This window comes from Mus pahari, chromosome 21, assembly GCF_900095145.1.
Source record: "Mus pahari chromosome 21, PAHARI_EIJ_v1.1, whole genome shotgun sequence".
Taxonomy (NCBI): domain Eukaryota; kingdom Metazoa; phylum Chordata; class Mammalia; order Rodentia; family Muridae; genus Mus; species Mus pahari.
Window position 1 is genome coordinate 37,696,466 of NC_034610.1, and position 20,921 is coordinate 37,717,386.

General features: G+C 42.2%; 1 protein-coding gene across 2 annotated transcripts in view; it reads right to left on the reverse strand.

Annotated features, from left to right (window-relative positions):
• Nucleotides 1–1,847: 1,847 nt before the first annotated feature.
• Aig1 (androgen induced 1) overlaps nt 1,848–20,921 on the reverse strand; it is a 218,212-nt gene continuing 199,138 nt past the window's right edge. The window contains exons 5-6 of one of the 2 annotated variants that reach the window (XM_021221379.1): nt 7,378–7,541; nt 1,848–2,497 (exon numbers count right to left, since the gene is read on the reverse strand). In XM_021221379.1, coding sequence (XP_021077038.1) covers nt 2,460–2,497; nt 7,378–7,541 — 202 coding nt within the window. In that variant the 3' untranslated portion in view covers nt 1,848–2,459. Of the gene's footprint in view, nt 2,498–6,318; nt 6,754–7,377; nt 7,542–20,921 lie in introns of those variants that run through there. The other variant, XM_021221380.2, reaches the window with a different exon arrangement.

The following is a 20,921-nucleotide window of genomic DNA, read 5'->3' on the forward strand; positions in this document are numbered from 1 at the left end:
ATGTCCTCCTCCTTCTCTTTCAACTCCCTTCTCCTCCTCTTCTCAATCGGTATTTCATACGTTGGCAGAATTAGTTTACTAGGAGTTGCACAAGAAAATACAGAGTGATGGCTTTAACAATTTAGCTTTTCTCAGTTCTGAGGGCTGAAGTCCGAATCTCAGACTGTCAGCCGGTTGAAATTCTTCTCGTGGCTTGCAGTTAGACCTCCTATGGTTTTGCCTGTGCAAATCTCTGACATGTCCAAATTTCTACTTCTTAAAAAAGGTACCGGTAAGATTGAGTTAGGGGCCTCCCTGTGGCCTCATTTTAACATAGTCACTTTTTAAGGAGTGTTATCTCCAAATATAGTTGCAATCTGAGTTATGAGACATCAAGGTTTCAACCTACAGATTTTAGGGAATGCAACCCAAGCTGCACTTTGAGTTTTCTTTCTTTGAAGGAGTTGTGATGGTGACCACCAATTCAGGATCCTCCTGTCCTTGTCACTATTGATTTAAAGGCACTTTCCCCAAGGGGATGGCACTGCTTTGCTTTTCTGTTTCAGTGGATTTCTGGATCCTTCCTACTTAACCAGTTCTGGCTCCATGAGGTAGTGAACCAATATGGTGATTCTCTGATCATTCATATTTCTGCCCATCATATTTCTAGAGGTGGGGCTTATAGAGGAGTGAATCTACCATCGAGTCAGTGGGTCTGGTTTGTAGAAATCCTTGTTTTGTTTTGTTTCCACTTCGTTCAGATGTCCTTTAGACAACCGCTTTGCAGTCTTGCAGGATAAAGTTGTTCTGTGCCTTTTTTTTTTTTTTTTTTGATTTACAGCACATAGTTGTGCTTCCCCTGGAGAGTTGTTCTGAAAATTGATTTCTTTCAGTTCATAAGCGAAACTCTTTTATGGCTATTGATATTGATACGCTTGGAGTTCTTCCAAAATATTTTATGCTATTTGTTAGATTTTTTGTAAGTGTAGTAATTAACTAAATTTTTCTTTTTCGGTTTGAAATTTTTAATAAAATGGTGTTTGAAATTGGGTATATATATATATATGTATATATATGAATACATATATATATATACATATATGCATATATGCATATATATTCTGTACTATAGGAACATGTTTAGTACTAAAGCATAGTTCTTTGAATTATCTGTGAAAACATTACCAGGATCTTTATCAATATTTTCTTTTTAGAGGGTTGTGAGTTCTTTCCAGTTAGTCAATGTGTTTAACCAGGCTCCTCTATGAAGTGGATGTAGTTTAAAAAGGATGTATGTTCTCGTAGAGGGATTTCTAGCACTTCCTAAGTTGTCACAATTAAGCCATTTTTAGAATAAATGGTTTTATACTACATGTTGATCTATTTTAGCATACATAGCCAATATTTATACTAAGTAATACTTTACATTTTGTGTAATAATGTTTTATACCTTTCAAATAATTATGGTCGAGATTTCATAAGTTAGATTTTAACGTGATTTTTTTTCTGGAATTAGGAAAACATAGTTTTTGAAATAAGAAAAAAACAGAGCTGGGCAGTGGTGGCACATGTCTTTAATACCAGCACTTGGGAGGCGGAGGCAGGAGGATTTCTGAGTTTGAGGCCAGCCTGGTCTACAGAGTGAGTTTCAGGACAGCCAGGGGCTACACAGAGAAACCCTGTCTCAAAAAAAACCAAAAAAGAAAAAAAAGAAAGAAAGAAAGAAAAGAAAAGAAAAGGACATGCTGAACGAGGTGCAGTCAACCTGCTTTCAACAGATTTGTGTCAACAGAAGCACAGTAAGGACAGATACTTCAGCCTGTTTGTTAAGACTCTGAGATGACAAACCGTGCCGACACCAGGTTAGAATTGGTTGGTTTTTATTAACAGTCACGTTTGCATGTGGGAGAGTTTGACACATCAGAGGGACCCAAGCACACTCAGGGTTTTGACTAAACAGATACTATTGCTACCACTGCTCATCTGAAGCAAGCCTGACACTGTCACCACAGGAACCGCTGCCCCCCGAATCCTCCTGGGTCCACCTCGTACACTAGTGTCATGACTCCAGCGTTTCTTTAAGACCAACTATGAATGCCTCCACCCACATCTGACCCTCCAATTGTATCATATTCCTTAACAAGAAATACTCTTGTTTTTTTTTTTCCTTGATAAAGTGGAGTTATTATTGCAGAAATGAAAATTCAATGACCAACTTTAATTTTAAAACTAGAAAAGAGGGGAAATGTCATCAATAATGAACTCGGATAGAGTATTTACAACAATGAGGGTGAGTTCTTTTCAACGGCAGCATATCCTATTTTGTACATATGTGTATATAAAAGTTGTCCTCTCTCAGGGTCAGCGGGACAGGGCTGATGCAATGGTCTCCTTTGAAGTTCTCTCTCCACAATGATGGTGTTCGGGGCCCAGAGAATTCCAGGGCAGCTCCTCCCAGCTTCTCCTCGCAGACTTGAATCTCATTCCAGCTTAGGCTTATCTTTTTCTTCTTCTATACCTAGAAAGAGAAGCAAAAAGCTTTATCTGCGCCTCGGATGAAGACTTACGCCGGTGCTGCTAACAGAATCTCTGGTCACTGCAGCTTCCTTGCACTCTCTTAACTAAGAAGCCAGGTCATTTACAGTGTTCTCCAGAAATGTTGCCCTCAGTGACCTCTCTCCCCACCCTTTCCTAACAGGTCTGAGACACCTTCAGCCAGTTGTGCTTCTGGGAGTAGGACCCTGAGGCAGTCTGACTCTTGACGAAGACACATTGCTTTGCATGATGGGTAACTCCAGCCGGATAGCTTCTTAATCAGCCCCCAGAAGCAAGAGCCGTGTGGCTGATGCATTTAAACAGCTTCATTTATGCTACACTTCAGCCCTGTCCATTCTCACCGCCAGGATTTTGGGTTTCTAAAAGCCAAAGGAGTCTTTCTTTTGAAAAATGTAGTCTTTTTTAAAAGCTCGTGAATCCCTGTTTAGCCACCAGAGCTACTTTTACTTCTACATAAACATTTTTCTAATCTTCTCCAAAGTTCTTAAATATTTTTCATTTCAATAGCAATAATGAACAACAACAAAGAAACCTCTAAATACTGTCTTACTGGCCCCTACTGTGGTCAGACATTCTTTCCTTAAGAAAATTAGGCATCTGACTCATGGATCCAAGCATCACCGCAGCAGAAGCCAGAATGAACAGTGGTCATCCATGCAAAACCTCTGAAGGATCATCTTCTCTGATGGTGTGGGTCTCCTTGAATTGCAGAACTAGCATTGTCTTTGAGAGTTTTAGACCCCAGTAAAGGACCAGCCTGGACAAAGGCTCAAACACAGCATGAAATGAAGGACCACTGAGTCAAGGGCTTTCAGTCTTTAGTCCCGCCTTGGTTCCAGAGTAGAGCCTACTTCCCCACCATGATCCCTGTCCAGGATTTGGGGGACATTTGGAGCTTCTGTTCTCCAGGGGTTGGAAGCCAGGGTCCAGCCCCTCCTTGTGAGCCTTGGGGGCAACAGCATCCAGCCAAAGGGGATTATTCTCAAGTCTTTCAAGGAAAGGAAATTTCCCCTGCTTGCTTTCAGATTTGCTTGGGAGCCATGATCCCTTCAGTCTTTTTCTTTTCTCCCATTTGGTAGGGGACTGCCCATTCTAGGTCTGCACTAGCATCATGTTTTAGGAGGAGGTAACTTTTGGTTCAGTTTTATAGGTTTACATGAATCTGGAGAACAATTTTGCTTTGGGATGAATTATGACCAAATCTTACCCATACATGGTTTATAGGTTTATATCATACGTAAGGAGAATAATGTTGTTGTTGTTATTCCAGATTTATTATTATTATTATTATTATTATTATTATTATTATTATTATTATTATATTCCAGAATGACTCTTCAAGGCCACAGGGATGAGGAGAGTATATTTTACCTGTGTGAAAGACATCTATGATACGGGGACGATTACAGAATGAATTATTTAGAACCCCAAACTTGTGATGCTGATTCCTAATTCCCAGTGTCTCGAGATATAACTTTATTTGGATGAAGTCTTGACAAAGTTAACAAGAAGCCATTAGGGTGAATGTCATCAAATATGACTGCTGTCCTTCTAAACAGCAAAACTGGAAGTCCATGTCATATGCCGGAAGTACATCTTTGAGGATGAAGATGAGCAACTACCAGCCCAGGATAGCCTATGGCCATCTTCCCCGTAACGATCTCATAAGGAACCAATCCTGACAAGATTTTGCTTTTGACCTTCTGGCATCTGCAAAAGACATTTAACCTGTTCCTATTGTTTAAGATGCTCAGCTCGTGGTATTTTGTTACAGTCAACACAAACAGGTCTTACAACTTCACCTTAAGTTATTCTATCTTAACTATGAATTTAGCTTGTTTTAAGGGCTTGTATTTCCCAGTAGACAGGCTCCTTTTGTGTTTGTAAAACATGGAAACATTCTGATCATTCAGTAGAAGCGGCAAGGGATGAACCTTGCGTGGAGCCACTGGCTTTGCCAGCAATTGTTCGAATAGGTCAATTATAGGCCTCAGATACCTCTGCAAAGGAGAGGATAGGTTTAAATAATTTCCAGGATTCTTCCCCCAGCTGTAATGGTCTGCATTTTTTTTTTTTCATGTTGAAGTTGTAGCATGAGCAAGCCAGAAGATTTGAGTCTTTGAAAACCATGCAGGACCTCAGGTAGGTGGCTTAAGGGCAGTGTTCCTTCTTAGTGGAGGATGCTCCACAGAGGATGAGGTGTGAAAAGAGACATTTTCTACTGTACCAGACGTTAGTCATCATGTGCATGCACACACACATGAGTATGTGCAGGCGTGTGCGCATGCACACCCATCCATGTGCCTAGACTACTTTTCATCTGCAGTTTCAAATTCAACTGTGAAACTGACTGAGCTAAGTGCTAGATGAGAGTTGGGAGAGTTAGGCAGACATCTAAAGGTGGCAACTGACGCTCAGTTCAAATCCATTGTTGACAGAAGGAGCGTTGAGATCACCAGAACTTAAAATACTTGGTAAGGACAGGAAGTCCAACTGTAATTCGAAAATTTCCAACTTTTAAGTGTTGGTGAATAAATAAAAATTCCATTATGTGACAGAATGAAACTTTTTTAATATGTAAATTTAGGAGGCTAAGAGTAGAGAAAAGGCGCAGTCTGCTAAGCACTTGCCTTGCTAACATGAGGACCTGTGACTGATCCCCAGAATACACATTAAAACGGGGGGGGGGGGGCAGAGATGCATGAATTTGTAATTCTAGGTACTGAGGAGGTAGACACAGGCAGGTCCCTGGGACCCACTGGCAAGCCAGCCTAGCCTACTTGGTGAGTTCTTGGGCAATGAAAGAACCTGTGCTTAAAAACACAAAAGTAGATGAATGTCAACTGGCACTTAGCTCAGTCAATTTCACAGTTGAGTTTGAAACTGCAGATTAAAAGTAGTCTAGGCACATGGGTGGGTGTGCATGCGCATGCACCTGCACATACTCATGTGTATGTGCATGCACGTGATGACTACTGTCTGGTACAGTATAAAATGACATTGAGGTACATTAAAAAAAAAAAAAAAAAAACTTGTTCTTCAGCTTCATGTGAATTAGGAAAGCAGACAGAAGTTACCTGCTTCTAAACCATGACCCTGAGACGGGCACTTGAGCATCAGATGAACACATGAAAACACACACACACACACACACACACACACACACACACACACACACACACACACTTTTGGGAAAGCCCTTGGGGGAAAGATACTGGTTTGATACAAACAACAGCTTCTAGGGGCTCCACTAGATAAATGTAGACCAAATTATTCTCTGTACGGAAATATGTTATCAAATGGTGACTGACTTTCATACATGCCCTGTGAAAAAAAGGCGGAGAGTACTTAACCAGCACAGACAGTTCAAAACAAGCAAGCAAGCAAGCAAGCAAGCACCATCATCAACAACAAAAATCTCAATGCTGCTCTTCACTTTTAACTCCTCTTCAAGGCCACTGGTGAGCAACATTTTACAATCCAGATTGAATTTTTACCAGTTCTGTCACTCAAGCCTTCTTCTCAAGGCAGCAGCAGAGTTATGGTCAAATGTCTGCCAGAACTGAGGACATCAAGGGGACAGAGGATGCCAGAGGATATTTCCCTGGGCTGCACATAAAAGTTTAAATCTAACTACAGCCGTTCTCTGAAGAAGGTAAGGGAAGTTTGTATTTTATTTCAAAAAAAAAAAAAATTAAGTGCATCACACAATTCTATGATTTAAAAGAGAAAGATACTGCTTCTGTTGAATAAAGTGTGTGGGGGGTGGGGGTGGGGTTGGGAAACATCATGAACAGATTAATGTCTGGTTCTTCAAGCTGTGGACCGAACAGATTAAAACGGGGGTCATTTAGCGTTGGCTGACATGTTGAGTCACGCAGTCTTGGAAGAAGCGCACACAAAACCAGTCTGCTTCAGTGGCTGTTGCAGCAACTACTTTATTAGTCAAGTGGACTGAGGTCCCGCACAGTGACTGGTCCTCAGTCGGTGCTCAGCATTAGTGGATCACAGTCCGCTTACAGGTGATAGGCAGAATGGTGGACTGTGTCCATGGAGATGCTCAGATCTCTCTGAAAGCCCCACACATCCGATTCAGATCACTACACGTTCAAGCTCTCGCCTTCCCACCTTCCAGTATTTATGTAACTTTACATAGATTTTGGACAGGTTTGGCACAGCTTAGAGAAGATTGGGTGTCTTGACAAGAAGGAGGCTTTGCTATAAATAGAAACAAAAGAGAAATCAAGTCAAAGGTTAAGGGAGCTTTAGCAGCCATGAAATATATTGCATCTCTCCGTGACCTTCCACTCCGGCAAAGGGCAGCCACCTGCAGTGTTGTTTATAATTTTGGCTTCATGGTCATGAGATTCCTTTGAGCCTACCGCACCCATGAAAAGATGACATAAAAAAATGAGAGCTGGTGATTTTTAATGAAGCTCGTTGGATAACTTACTACTTAATTTAGGGTCTGTTCGCAATGGCAGAATTCTGGTGATCTTAGCTGGCTTTGCTTTTGCTCCCCAGTCTATTATATGTCTCACATTTAAAAACTTTATATATATATATATATATATATATATATATATATATATATATAATTTTATGAGCATGCTTCTTTTATCTTTAGGTTTGGATGTTTTACTACCTAATAAAAGCAAGTGAGAAATAAACCTTTCAGGTAACACTGCCAGCAGCTCCTAAATTAATGCTGCAATGAAACAAATGAAGCTTCTGTAGAGAAAGCCCGTGTGGAAGACTTAAGAGCTGCTGCAAAAGTTCCCCTCAGCCAAGGGTCTCGCAGGCAGCACTACCCTTGCTTTATGTGTCCTGAACGATACTCACTTCTCTGTGTATCCCAGATATAGCTGTTTAGTACTTCTCCAAGCAGGTACAGGAAATTCATTAGGATGGTTGTTGACCCAAAGAAGATGATCCTGGCTCCTGAGCCAATATGTTCCAGGAAAGGGTACACCCACATGCCGGTGACATGATGTATCCAGCACACCCTGCATCGGAATTGGAAAAGAGACAAACGATAGAGTCACATCCATGACAGATGTCAAAGCTGTGGTGCTGCAAATGCAGCCCTATCACACCAGCAAGGAGCCCTTGTCTATCCACACTCAGTCTGTTAACATCTCGTATGATTCTAGGGTCGTTACAAGTTAGGAGTGAAACTGTCCATCAGCACTAAGCCAACTACTACTTCCCTTTGCCATTCTCTGCTGTGTCTTATTTGTCCCAGGAATGGTGTCACCACACTGTACTGAGTGACACATCTACCTCTCTCCTCCTTCCTGGCGCTGTCTTCTTGTCTTTAATGACACTTAAAAAGGTTTTGGTCAGCAATCAGAAACTGCCAGGGGATTTAATACTGTTATACAATCTTTTTAATCTCTTCTTTTTACAATGGAACAATGCAGCATTAGGCAATCACCCTATACTAAAGCTGACAGTATATGCCAGGTTTCTTGCCATACTGCCTTTCAGTGAGACAGGAACATGGACTGTGTGTGCTGGAGCCAGCACCCCATCACTCTGCAGATCCACGCTTCCTGCTTCTCTGAGCCTCAGATGGACTGCCCTTCTAAACGCCTGTGCGTGCTCACTTGTAAACCGTCTTGTTTCTGGGCTGGATGTTTCTGGCTCTGTGGGAACAGCAGCACTAAACAGCATTGCTCCCCAGAGCTTAGTCGCAGTGGCCGTTCCATAGTCATAGTCTTGGCATGGCTGCTGGTAACTGTTTTCTGCATTATTTGAGGTTCACTTCTTTACATAAGAGTACCCTTTTTTGGTGAGTGAAATAGAAATAACTATTACACTAGGAAGTAAGGTTACTTTCTAGACCTTAGAGTTTGGGGTTGGTCATCTTGCTTTCTTTCTGGTTCCACTCTTTTAAGGATCCAAGCAAAGGCTTCATTAGTGGCAGGAAGACATGGGTCTTCACTATAGAGCTTGCTTTATCTACGTGGGTAAAGCCCAACGACCATGGCGGTGAAACTTATCCTGGCGGTGATTCCGAAAGCATTTCAGTTTTTAAATGAACAAAGCACAGAGCGGCAAAGCCCAAATCATACATGAATATATCCGCATGCATGCAAACAGGCACAGCACATTCATGGTATGAAAAGGTTGTGGCTTACAATTTTACTTTTATGTTTACCTCCAGAATAATTGAGAGTGGAGACTGTAACACATCAGTACACTAGCAGCCAAACATTCGAAATAACCCATGCCCATCGAAAGAGGAATGGATGCACAAAGAGTTGTATACAATACACAATGGGATGTCATTTTGTACAGGGGAGAACACACTACACCATACTGAACCCTGAAAACATAATAAAGGAAGTCAAACACGGGACAATTTCCGGTAATTCCATTTATATGAGGCACTAAAAGAAGCAAACCGAGAGAGACATTCTCTGTGAAAAATATCCCCCCAAACCCATGTATTGAAGGCATAGTCCTCAAGGCAGCAGCATCCTGTGGTGGGGTCTCTGGGTGGTGACTGGATCCTGAGGACTTTGAGCTCGTCAGTGGATTAAGCCATTGCTGCATTTCTAAGTTAACTGGCTATGGGGAAGTTGCAGGGGTTGTAAGGCATGGAGTCTATGTAGAGAAATCAGGTTGTTGGGGCCTGCTTTTGAAGGCCACCCTTTCACCTCATCCCTTCCAGTCCCCACAAGATGAGCACCTTTCCCATTTTGCTTGCTTCTTCATGAGAGCTGCCAGGGGGGTTGGCTGCGGACGGAAACCTTTGATACCATGATGGAAAATAAGCCTTTCTTCCTTTTGTACTGATTATCTTAGGAGTTTTTGGTTGTTTTTGTTGTTTTTGTTTTGTTTGTAACAGCAATGGAAAGCTGACTAATACACAAGGGACTGAAGGGAATGGAGGAAGAGGGGGTTTGTGTTGAAGATGTTGAAATATTTGAAGGTTAGACATCATAGACATCATAACTGTACCACCTAAGCATATATCTACAAATTGTTAATAATTTCCATGGTATTGACATGCTCAAGCCAAAATATTTCTGTTAAAAAACATTATTACACATGCACTAAAAGTCAATTAAATGATTCCTAATGATACACTGCTATACTCATAACCAGAGCCTCGCCTCAGAGTCCCGAGAGGCTTCATCCAGCAATTGATGGGAGCAGATGCAGAGACCCACAGCCAACCATTAGGTGGAGCTTGGGGAGCCCTGGAGAAGAGGGCACCAGAAGGGTCGAGAACACCACAAGAACATGGCCCATAGAATCAACTAACCAAGGCTCATATCGGCACACAGAAACTGAAACAACAGCCAGGGAGCCTGTAAGAGACTGAGCCAAGTCCTCTGTGTCTATCTCATGGCTGTGTAGCTTGGAACTCATTTCATAGCCAGAGAAGTGTGACAGTGGGCCCACGATCATGGNATTCACTGGTCTTACCATGTTCCCCATCATCCTGAAGCAGCTGGCCTGATAGAAAGACAGAATGGCCTTTTGAAGACACAGTTACAGTGCCAATTAGATGGCAACAGCATGGAGGGCTGGGGCCGAGTTCTTCACAGGGGAGTATATGCTTTGATTCAGCATCTGATATATGGTACAGTTTCCCCCATAGCCAGGATCCATGGGTCCAGGAATCAAGGGGTGGAGAAGGGAATAGTTCCACTCACTATCATTCCTAGTGACCCTCTAGGGAAATTTTTTGCTTCCTGTTCCTACAACTCTAGGTTCTGCTGGCCTAGAAGTTTTGGTTCTAGAGTGGGGGACTGCTCCTACGAGGGGCCACAACAAACATTCCAGTGAACTGGAAGCTCAGACTTCCCCCTGGTCACTTTGGACTTCTAATGCCCTTAAACCAACAGGCTAAGAAAGGAATAACAGTGATAGGAGGGGTGATAGATCCAGATTACCATGGGGAAATTGGATTGCCTCTCCACAATGGAGGTAAGCAAGATCATGTCTGGAATGTAGGAGATCCCTTAGGGCATCTCTTAGTACTACTATGTCCTGTGATTAAAGTTAATGGGAAACTACAACAGCCTAATCCAAGCAGGATGACAAAGGACACAGACCCATCAGAAATGAAGGTATGGGTCAATCCTCCAGGAAAAGAGCCAAGATTTGCTGAAGTGCTTGCTGAAGGTGAAGGAAATACAGAATGGGCAGTAGAGGAAGGTAGTTATAAATACCAATTAAGGCCATGTAACCAGTTGCAGAAACGAGTATTATAAAGTAATATGAATGGTTCTGTCTTATTTTGTTAAGAATACATTTGTCTTTCTTCCAATTTCTTTAACATCCGTTGGTGTTTAAGTTGAGACACTGAAAGAATGTTCCCAAGGGGCACTGCCCCATTGTAAATTTACAAATGTGTTTGCAATTGTACGAGGAACAGTTATATCATGTTAGTGTATTTATGACATGGTTATTGTTTCATGTGGATATGAGATATTATTTGTGTCAAGTTGACCAGGGTAGATTGAAGTGCCTATTCTTGGTTGTCAACTTGACTATATCTGGACTACAATCCAGAATTGGAAGGCTCACCAGTGATCCTAATCTGGAGGCTGGGAGATACAAGTTTCTGACCTGGATTTTGGCATGGAGATCTTGAGGCATAGTGGCTATGAAACTCAGAAGATTAAGACAGGGAGAGCTCCAAGTCCAAGGTCATCTGAGATTAAAGGTGTGGTGGCACACACCTTTAATCTGGGCTAAGCCTTCTGCTGGAGACCTACATAAGGACATTGGAAGAAGGAAGATTCGCTCTCTTCTTCGCCTGCTTGCCTTGTGGGACTGAGCAACTGCTAGCTCCTTGGACTTCCATTCACAATGCTTCGGACCATTGTTGGGAGTTGGACTACAGATTGTAAGCCATCGACAAATTCCCTTACTATATAGAGACTGCCCATAAGTTCTGTGACTCTGGAGAGCCCTGACTAATACAGAACTTCATTGTGCTCATGTGGGACTTCTAACAGTGGGACCAGGGGCTGGCTCTTAGGACCCTATTTCTCCTACTGGATTGTCTCATGCAGCCTTGGTAAGAGGGCCTACGTCTAGTCTTATAGCTTGTTATGTTCTGGCTGATAATCTCGGGAAAGCCTGTTCTTTTCTGAAGGGAAACAGAGGAGGAGTGGATCTAGGGGAAAGGGGGGAGAAGAGGGAGAGAGAAAAGTGGAGGAAGAAGAAACTAGTCAGGATATAATATATGAAACATTGGCAAAAATATTTTTTTTATAAGCAGAAGCACTGGTAGAAACCAATGGAAATTAAATTGTTGGAATGAGACTGTGGAGTTTGATATGACTTGTATTGGTAGTTCATAAATCACTGGCAGTTAGATCTTTGTCTGGGTCTAACTGTGGTAAGGATGTGTTGGGCAGCTACCAAGTGGTGTCCACATAGGAAATATGCCACAGACCCTCAACTTAATGTTATCAACGAGTCAATTAGTTTTACAAACCTATTGCAAAATGGTGACCTGACTTACTGTGAAACGCTTTCCTCCATTATACAAACTGGCGTGCGATTCAACTATGAATGCCACATATACTCGGAAGACCTGTTCCTGCTACTCTGGCTGGCCTTTGTTGCACAGGGCCTTTCATTTGCTGCGCTTAGGGTCTGCTGCCAAGGCCGAGGTCTGCTCCTCAGAAAATGTAGTGCACGTTTGATCTCCACGGAGCCAACATATAATGCCAAACGATGTAACAATGACCACAACCTATATGTCTTTAGGTAACTTCTAAATGTATGTCTCCAAACTGGGTCTTCCCTCAAACATTAGAATTCCATGACCAGTGACCACGTCCCCACCACCTTGGACAAATGACAGTTCCGACTTGAGCTTCCCATGCATGTTCTATCATCTGGTGTTTACCTGATACAACCCCCTGCAAGGGTTATTTAACCCCATCTCACAGGTAAAGAACCTGAGGGAGGCCAAGCTAAATAACATTTGAAAAGACTGGGAAAGCCAGGAACAAAATGCAGAGTTTATTTCACTTTAAAACAATTTACTTATTTGGTGATAAATTTACACATGTATATAATGTATTGTAATCATATTCCCCCCAACACACACACACACACACACACACACTACTCTTTCTTAACCCCTTCCATTCTTTCTGGACCCTTTGTTCCCATCAAGTCCCATTTTTCCTTTTATGTCTCTTTTCTCTGTTTACGTTGAGTGATTAGGATTGCTTGCGTGAATGTGTGTGTGTGTGTGGGGGGGGGGAGTTTGCTGGCACATGGAGACCTTACCAGTGGCTACACTGCTATAGAAAACCCACCCTCCACGCCCCAGCAGCCACCCAATTAGGAGTGGGGCCTCCAGAGCCCCTCTCCCACCCATGCTTGGTCTCCTTTTTGTTGTCTGGACTTGTTTTCCCTAAGGCACATGATATTGTCTCAAAATATTCATATTTCTCTGCTCTCTCTCTCTCTCTCTCTCTCTCTCTCTCTCTCTCTCTCTCTCTCTCTCTCTTCTTTGGGCTTACACCTGGATTAGTGTGAATGATGTATCCCCTTGTTCTAATAGGTTGTGATTTCATCATTTGCTTCCTTGATATTATCACAGGTAAATTCTCTGCACAAAGATGACTCACGGCCTTGCTCATCTGTGAGTCCGGAGTTCTTAGTTCTTGGTTCGCTTTCAACTGCTGTCTCATTTTTAAAGTTTTCTCATCTAAGTGCCCAAATATCTATGCTTAAGGCAACTTAAGGCAACGACAACTTATGCTAAAGATTTTTATCCGCAGAAATCAACAACCATGGTGAATGTGTGCATACATGCATGCATGTGTATATCTATCTATGTACACTTATGTGCATATTAATTAGCGTTATAAGACTTCTGGATTATGTGTTGTATTGCATATATGTCTAATGCATTCATTTGAAACTTACAAGTTAAAAAAATGATGCTTGTCCGTGACTACCACCTGAGCACTTTGCCAGCAGAGAACCAGCAGTAAATGAAGCAGAGGAGATGCCTGTCTTTGTGAGCGTGGTCTAGTGAGAGGCCAAGCAATTACAAGAGCACTTGCAAGTCAGGGCACAATTTCAAAGGTCAGGAGCTGGAGAGATGGCTCTGCTGTCAAAGGCTAAGACTCACCACAATTACAAAGGCCAGGATAGGAGTGCCGTGGGTCATAGGGATTATTTTCTGCTGTTGAAAAGATTGCTTATGTACAACTAGTCATCCTTGTGAATTCTCTTGTATATTTAACTCTCTTTCAAGCCTTTCTTCATAGCCGATATGTTCAAATGACTTTCATCAGTGTGCAATAAAAATGCTTTCAACAATTTCATAACCATTGTTCTTTGACTCTCCTTCTCTCCAAGGCAAATTCATAACTGGTGAATACTTACTGACTTACTGTCCTTACTTTGTATTGCTCCTCAGCCAACATAACTTAATGCTTTTAGAAATATGTTTTATACACACACACACACAGAGAGAGAGAGAGAGAGAGAGAGAGAGAGAGAGAGAGAGAGAGAGAATTTTAAAATATTCCTTATTTTATTTTATTTTATTTTATTTTATTTTATTTTATGTATTTGAGTATTTTGCCTAAATATATGTCTGTGAACCATGGGTGTACAGTGCTTATGGAGGTCAGAAGAGGTCATCAAACCCCTGGAACTGGTGTTACACATAGCAGTGAGCTGGTATGTGGATGCTAGGAATTGAACATGGGTCATCTGGAAAAGCGTACTTAACCACTGAGCCATTCCTCCAGTCCCTAAGCTTCATTCTTGATATCCCAAAACAGCATGCTTGCTGGTTTGGTCACCATTTCTCTTTTCTTTTGTCCCCTGACACACTGACTATTCTTTTTCTCCCTCTGTAAATTCATTCACTACTCTACCATTAAATATGGACTTCATGGTTTTACTTTAAGTGTAATGCTGGTTGGTCTGCAGGCATGTAAGTGCAACATGCACTTGTCTGGGGCCTTCAGAGGCCAGAAGACGATCTCAGACCAATTGGACCGGTGTTATAGAGGTTCCGAGTCACAAAGTGCCTGCTGGGAACTGAACCTAGGGCCTCTGCTACAGCAGTCAGCATTTTTACCCGCTGAGCCATTTCTTCAGCCCTGGGCATCCCTTGAAGTTTAGTTTATAATTGCCTTTTTAATGATATGCATTCTGCTGATAAATCCATGGCTGTGGCTTCCCATCTATCACATACACAGATATTTCACAAACTTGTATCCCTACCTAGTTCTCTCTTCTGTGTTCTAGAAAATATTCTTAAATCTCAAAGCCAGTCATTTTGCAAATCTTAACTCTGATTCCAACTCGGTCTGTCTGCAGCCAAAGTTCTTTTTATTTCTGGACAGACCCCCACCCCCCCGGAATTCCTCAGCTCTGAGACTGGTTCCCTTTTGCAACTCACACACCTGTGTACGTCTCCCCCTCTCATTGCGCATGTTCTGATTGAGGTGACCTCGACCCCCTCTGCCACACGTTGATTTGTTTTCATATCTATCACCATTTTAATTTGTGTGACAATTTCTCCCTCCAGAGACTGCAAGAGTTTCTACTTTGGGCTTCTCTTTTCTCCCCTGCTTTTCTAATTGTCACAGTGGGCACCGTCACTTTTCTTCTCACAAATAAGAGCGCATTAACTTTTAACCCTGTGGTGGTCAGTGGTCCTCCATTCATCTCAGTTATTCACAGCAAGGGTAGACACCTGATTCACAGTGGCCTCTACCTGTCTGTTTGCTGCTCTTTGACTCCTTTCTCCTGCTGCTCTGTGGAGCCGAGCTACACCAAATTTCATCTGGTCCCCTGATTTTCCACTTCCTTCTTGCCACGTGGATTTTCATGGGAGCCTCTTCTTACCTATGCTGGTAGTTACCCATCCCGAGGACTAGTGAACTTGTATTTATCTTCAGACATCCTAGTTCTGTGATAAATAAGCAGCCATTACTTTACTCAGGAATGTCTCCTCTCTCCCACCCCAACCCATCAGGTTCAAATGTACTAAGTTCTTAGAGAACATAGATTATTATTATTATTATTATTATTATTTTTTTTTTTTTAAGCTCCTTTATTAGTGCTTAAATTTGAGTCCTAACTTTACTTGAACCAGAGTACACATTTTGTGAGGTGAGAAGTTGTGTCTGTCTTTATATTCCTTTGTCATCTTAGCAGTTCCCAACATGCTTGTCATACGGCAGGAACCTGAGTGGATGACTGGAAGTCTCAGCTGTGCCAGATGAGGAAGGCTTAGTTGAATAAAGATGAAAGGAAAGAACTTTTTAGCTAAAAGGAATATCCCAAAGACCCACATGAAAAAGGGAACATTCTAAGATAGTCAATAAGAATCTTTTTTTTTTTTTTTTTTTTTTGCTGAGATCAGTGAGGGGCACAGGAGGGGTTGGTGTCAAAATGTGTGTGGTCTTCAAAAGTTAAATTCTATCAAATGTGGCGAGTAAGAAGTCTTTGAAGCATATTAAATAAATGTGGACAGATGGAACTGAAAGCCAGTTCTAACTGGAATAGTGGTGGCCTAGACAGAAATGGTAGCAATGAAAATGAAAATTAATGGACAGTTTCTCTCTCTCTCTCTCTCTCTCTCTCTCTCTCTCTCTCTCTCTCTATATATATATATATATATATATATATATATATATATAATCAGTATCTATCAAAGTGTAGGTCATAAGTGGTGACATGCCAGAGATGGTAATGAGGAGTAATCATTACACATTTAGGAAATTTGTGAGCCAGTTACATGGTTGCTTTCATTCAACCATAGTGAGGCTGTTTACACAAGGGCAAACACTATACACCAGGAGTTCTTTCTCCTGTTCCCTGAAGCACTGGTTGTTCAGTATTTGCCAGTAACCGCTAGTTACAAACATTTAAAACAAAAACAAGATATCAGAAGAAAAAAGCCAGTGTGACTTACATTTGATGATCCAAACTGGCTTGCACAAAGAAAGTTTCTGTCATATGGAGATGCATGTGTGACCACACACACACACACACACACACACACACACACACACACACACACACATCCTGGCTAGGTCATGACACATAATGTGGTTTTTCAATTCATAGTAAAAATTAAAAATAAAAAAGTGCTGTTTTCAGATAGAGGATGAGAGGACTTGATGATTGACTGGGCTTATGTGTGAAGCCTGTGCAGTGAGTTAAGGATTAATCATAGATTCCTGGCTTGGTGAGCCAGGCAGAGAGGGTTGCCGTTTCCTGAGATGGGAAATAATGCTGTGAGGATGCTGCCTTCGGGGGGTGAGGATTTTGTCTGGACATGCTCAGTTTGAAGTATCCAGATGATGTACAAAGGGGAGTCCTGAAGGCCATTGCTTACATGGGGCTGAAGTGGCTACACTGACATCACGTTCACTGTCAACAAGATGATAGTGGGAACTCAGAACGGACTGTGACCATCTTTCTGAGAGTGCATATGAAACATCAGGAAAGGGGTTCATGGAAGAGCTCCAGAAGTCTTATAAGAAAACGAGGCTAAACAGGTGAAGCACGAAAATGTGGGCCAGGGATATGGATACAAGAGCCTGAGTGTGGTTTCCTGAAGCCAGGGAGTGGTTCAAAGACACTGTGCCTATTAACATAGAAGCTGAGAATCAAGAGTTACTTGGAAACTGGCTTTCCATTTGTAAAGTGCAAGGAAGAACATTTTCAAATTTCGTGTGTGTGTGTGTGTGTGTGTGTGTGTGTGTGTGTGTGTGTGTATGACTGGAATCTACTTTGGATAGTGACTGCATATCACACACTGATGAAGAGTTAAAACAAACTGACCTCAAATTTAGTAGTTCACTTGGGCACTTGAACAAAGAGATCTTCTTGCCACAAAGATCATGAGCTGGGACAGTGACAAGAGTGAGGTTCACATGTCAACCCTTCCTTTTCTGGCTGCTATCCTTATTTATCCTAAATGGACACAGTAGCTATTTTACCACCAGGAGCCTTTTTAGCTTTCTGATTATTTAAGAGGATTAAAAGGTTACTATTCAAGTTTAGATAAGGAGCTAGGTGACTTGAAAGTTTGGCTTTTGCTATTCCTGTAGCCAAGAATGACTCCCTGTGGAGAGATCAGAACAGCAACCTACCCACAGAACTTTAGACCCAAAATGTGTCCTGCCTACAAGATGTGCAGGGATGAAGAACAGAGATGGAGGGGAAGGCCAGCCAGTGACTAGCCCAAATTGAGACCCACCCCATGGGCAAGAATCAATCCCCGATACTGTTGATACTCTGTTATGCTTGCAGACTGGAGCCTAGCGTAACTGTCCTCTGAGGGACTCTACCCAGAAGCCAATGGAAAGAGATGCAGAGACTCACAGCCAAACATTAGGTGGAGCTCGAGGAGTCTTATGGAAGAGTTGGGGGAAGGATTGAGGGACCCAAAGAGAACAGGGTCTCCACAGAATGACCAACAGAGTTAACTAACCTGAACCTCTGTGGGCACCCAGAGACTGTACTACCAACCAAAGAGAGAGTATGGGCTGGACCTAGGCCCCTGCACATATGTGGTAGATGTGCAGCTTGGCCTTCATGCAGGTCCCCAACAACTGGAGCAGGGGCTGTCTCTGATTCTGATGAGGAGGGAGGAATGGGGGTAGGATCTGTGAGAGGGGATGCTGGGAGGAGGGGGTGCTGATATTGGAATGTAAGTGAATAAATAAAAACATAAAAAGAAAGTTAGGCTTTTAGCTTGTAAGACACACATATAGACTTATGTTTCATAGTGGTGTGTAGCCAGCTACACTCGGAAGGGTGGCGACAGGCGCTATGCTTTATGGGAGCCCTTCTTTAGTGGCAGGTGTTCTGTTTATATCATTTTACAGAGGAGAATGCTGAGGCCCAGAGAGATTGAGCAGAGGAGAAGCTGGGAAACACATCTCAGAAGTTCAGTTCTTAGCATTGCTTAGCTGGCTCATCTACTGCCCCAGAGGTTAGCCTCTGATGGATGGATGGAACAGGATCCTGGAAAGCCTTTAATATGCTTAGAAACCAAAAGTGGCTTAAGCATGAAATCTCTCTATAAAGTTTTTCCCCCTCTGAATATAAAAGCAACTCACATGATCATTATGGAAATCGTGTGAGATGTAGAAATGTTGCAAAAAATGCAAGATAAATCACTTTTAGTGAAGTTTTAACACAAGATTGGATGTCTTATAAAACTCAAGGATCACATTTTATGACTTCCTTTGAGGAGAGGGGAAACCACCACGGGGATAAAACGCTCCCTTGGAGGAGGCCATGACTTATCTCTTAAGAAACAGTCATACCATATGTGTATTTAACCTGTGAGGACTCACTATTCTTGCCAGGCAATGGCCTGAGTCCTGGATAGCATAGAGAATGGACAACAGCCTCTTGGACCCATTGCGTCTCTTAACCCTCTGATGCTTCTGCAGGGCACTTCACAGGCAAGTCTATCTGCTCACATGTTGACTGAGCCGCCTGTAGATATGGTCAACTCGAAGACTTTCTCCCCAGTACCGATTCCACAAGGACCTGATTTATTGCATTTTGGAAACTCTGGAAGTTTCTTTTTTGTTGTGGTGGTGGTTGTTCATGGACGCACTCATTTGTTTAGCACACGAGTCTCCGCTTGTGGGGTAAACAATAGTGGGTACGTAGGTGTAGTTATGAGATTGCGGTACGTCGAGTTTGCCTAGACTTGCCACTGAATAGGTAGCAGAGACTGAGACTCTGAAGGGAAACTTGCTTACATGGAAAATGGGCTCAAACGTTCTCTAATTCTAGGTATTAGCAGTGCTAGAAAATGCATCTGTTACTAATGCACATGCCAGCAAGATTCTGCTGAAGGGACCCTGATATAGCGGCCTCTTGTGAGGCTATGCCAGTGCCTGGCAAACACAGAAGTGGATGCTCACAGTCAGCTATTGGATGGAACACAGGGCCCCCAGTGGAGGAGCTGGAGAAAGTACCCAAGGAGCTGAAGGGGTCTGCAACCCTATAGGTGGAACAACAATATGAACTAACCAGTACCCCCTGAGCTTGTGTCTCTAGCTGCATATGTAGCAGAAGATGGTCTAATCGGCCATCATTGGGAAGAGAGGTCCCTTGGTCTTGTAAACTTTATATGACCCAGCACAGGGGAAGGCCAGGGCCAAGTAGTGGGAGTGGGTGGGTAGGGGAGCAGGGGTGGGGTGGTATAGTGAACATTCGGGATAGCATTTGAAATGTAAATAAAGAAAATAATAATAAATTAATTAATTAAAAAAAAAAAGAAAATGCATCTGTTTGCAAACACCATGCAGAGTTATGTTGAAATACCATTTAGCTTACAAATAGAACTGCCGAAGCCTAACGTTATACATTAGGGGGTCATACCTTAAGACATAGTCATAATTTATTATTCATTAAAGATTTCTTGGTTATTTTCATTGAAGCTAGTCCCACAGATTCCGAGTAGGCTTTCTGGGTGTGTGTGCCATGTGTCACACTGTACTCAGGGCTCTGAAGGGTCCTAGACTGGAATTAATGATACACAGTCACCATTTTGTAATTGTTAATCATTTATTGTAACAAAGGGCCCTCCTAATATCTTTCATTTGAGCCCCACAAGTTACACAGTCCTGCTTATGTAGCTAAGTCTTTTAATACTTTGGGAAAACTTCTAGCTCATCCATCTATTTTTGAATCACCTTGAACATTATGGGATGTCTTTGATCCCATTTCCAGGTTAGTAGGGTAGTTTCAACACTGGCTGAAAAATATGATCTAAACTATGTGAATGAGGTAGAAGTTGACAGCAAGAACAGAGAACACAGCGGAGATAGAGGACTAAGCATATAATTAGTGATGTAACTGGCAGATAATGTAGTTATTAGCACCATCAGCTGACATTAAAGGTTTTTTAAAAATATCTGAGCAAATCAAACAAGCAGCAACAAAAGCTTTTCCAGTGTTCCTTTTCATGTGGAAGTATATAACATTTTCCTGTACTCCATACAAGAATATTTTCAAGGTTACAAGTCCCTCCACCCATCCCTAGGGAACAGGCAAATTGTGCAAGCCTTTCGGAATGAATTCTGTCATGAGGTCATGAGGGAATGTGTTTTCTTCCTGGTTCTAAATCACAAATCTCTGAGTGGTTTATCCACGACAGCAGGCCAATAATCAACTTCAGAAAGTTTTCCTTTAGCACATCTCCCGACACATGCCTAAACTGGTTGCAAGTGATTCGTTTCCACCGAGAACCACTCTCTCCAACCTACCTGATTTTATGGTGATGTTTTCCTGGAGAGAATTCAATCTGAATTTCCCTCAATAAAACTCATGGCTGGTTTTCCTTAACTTTAATCACTTGGAACTTCTCAAAGCACACAGGTGCCAAACATCAA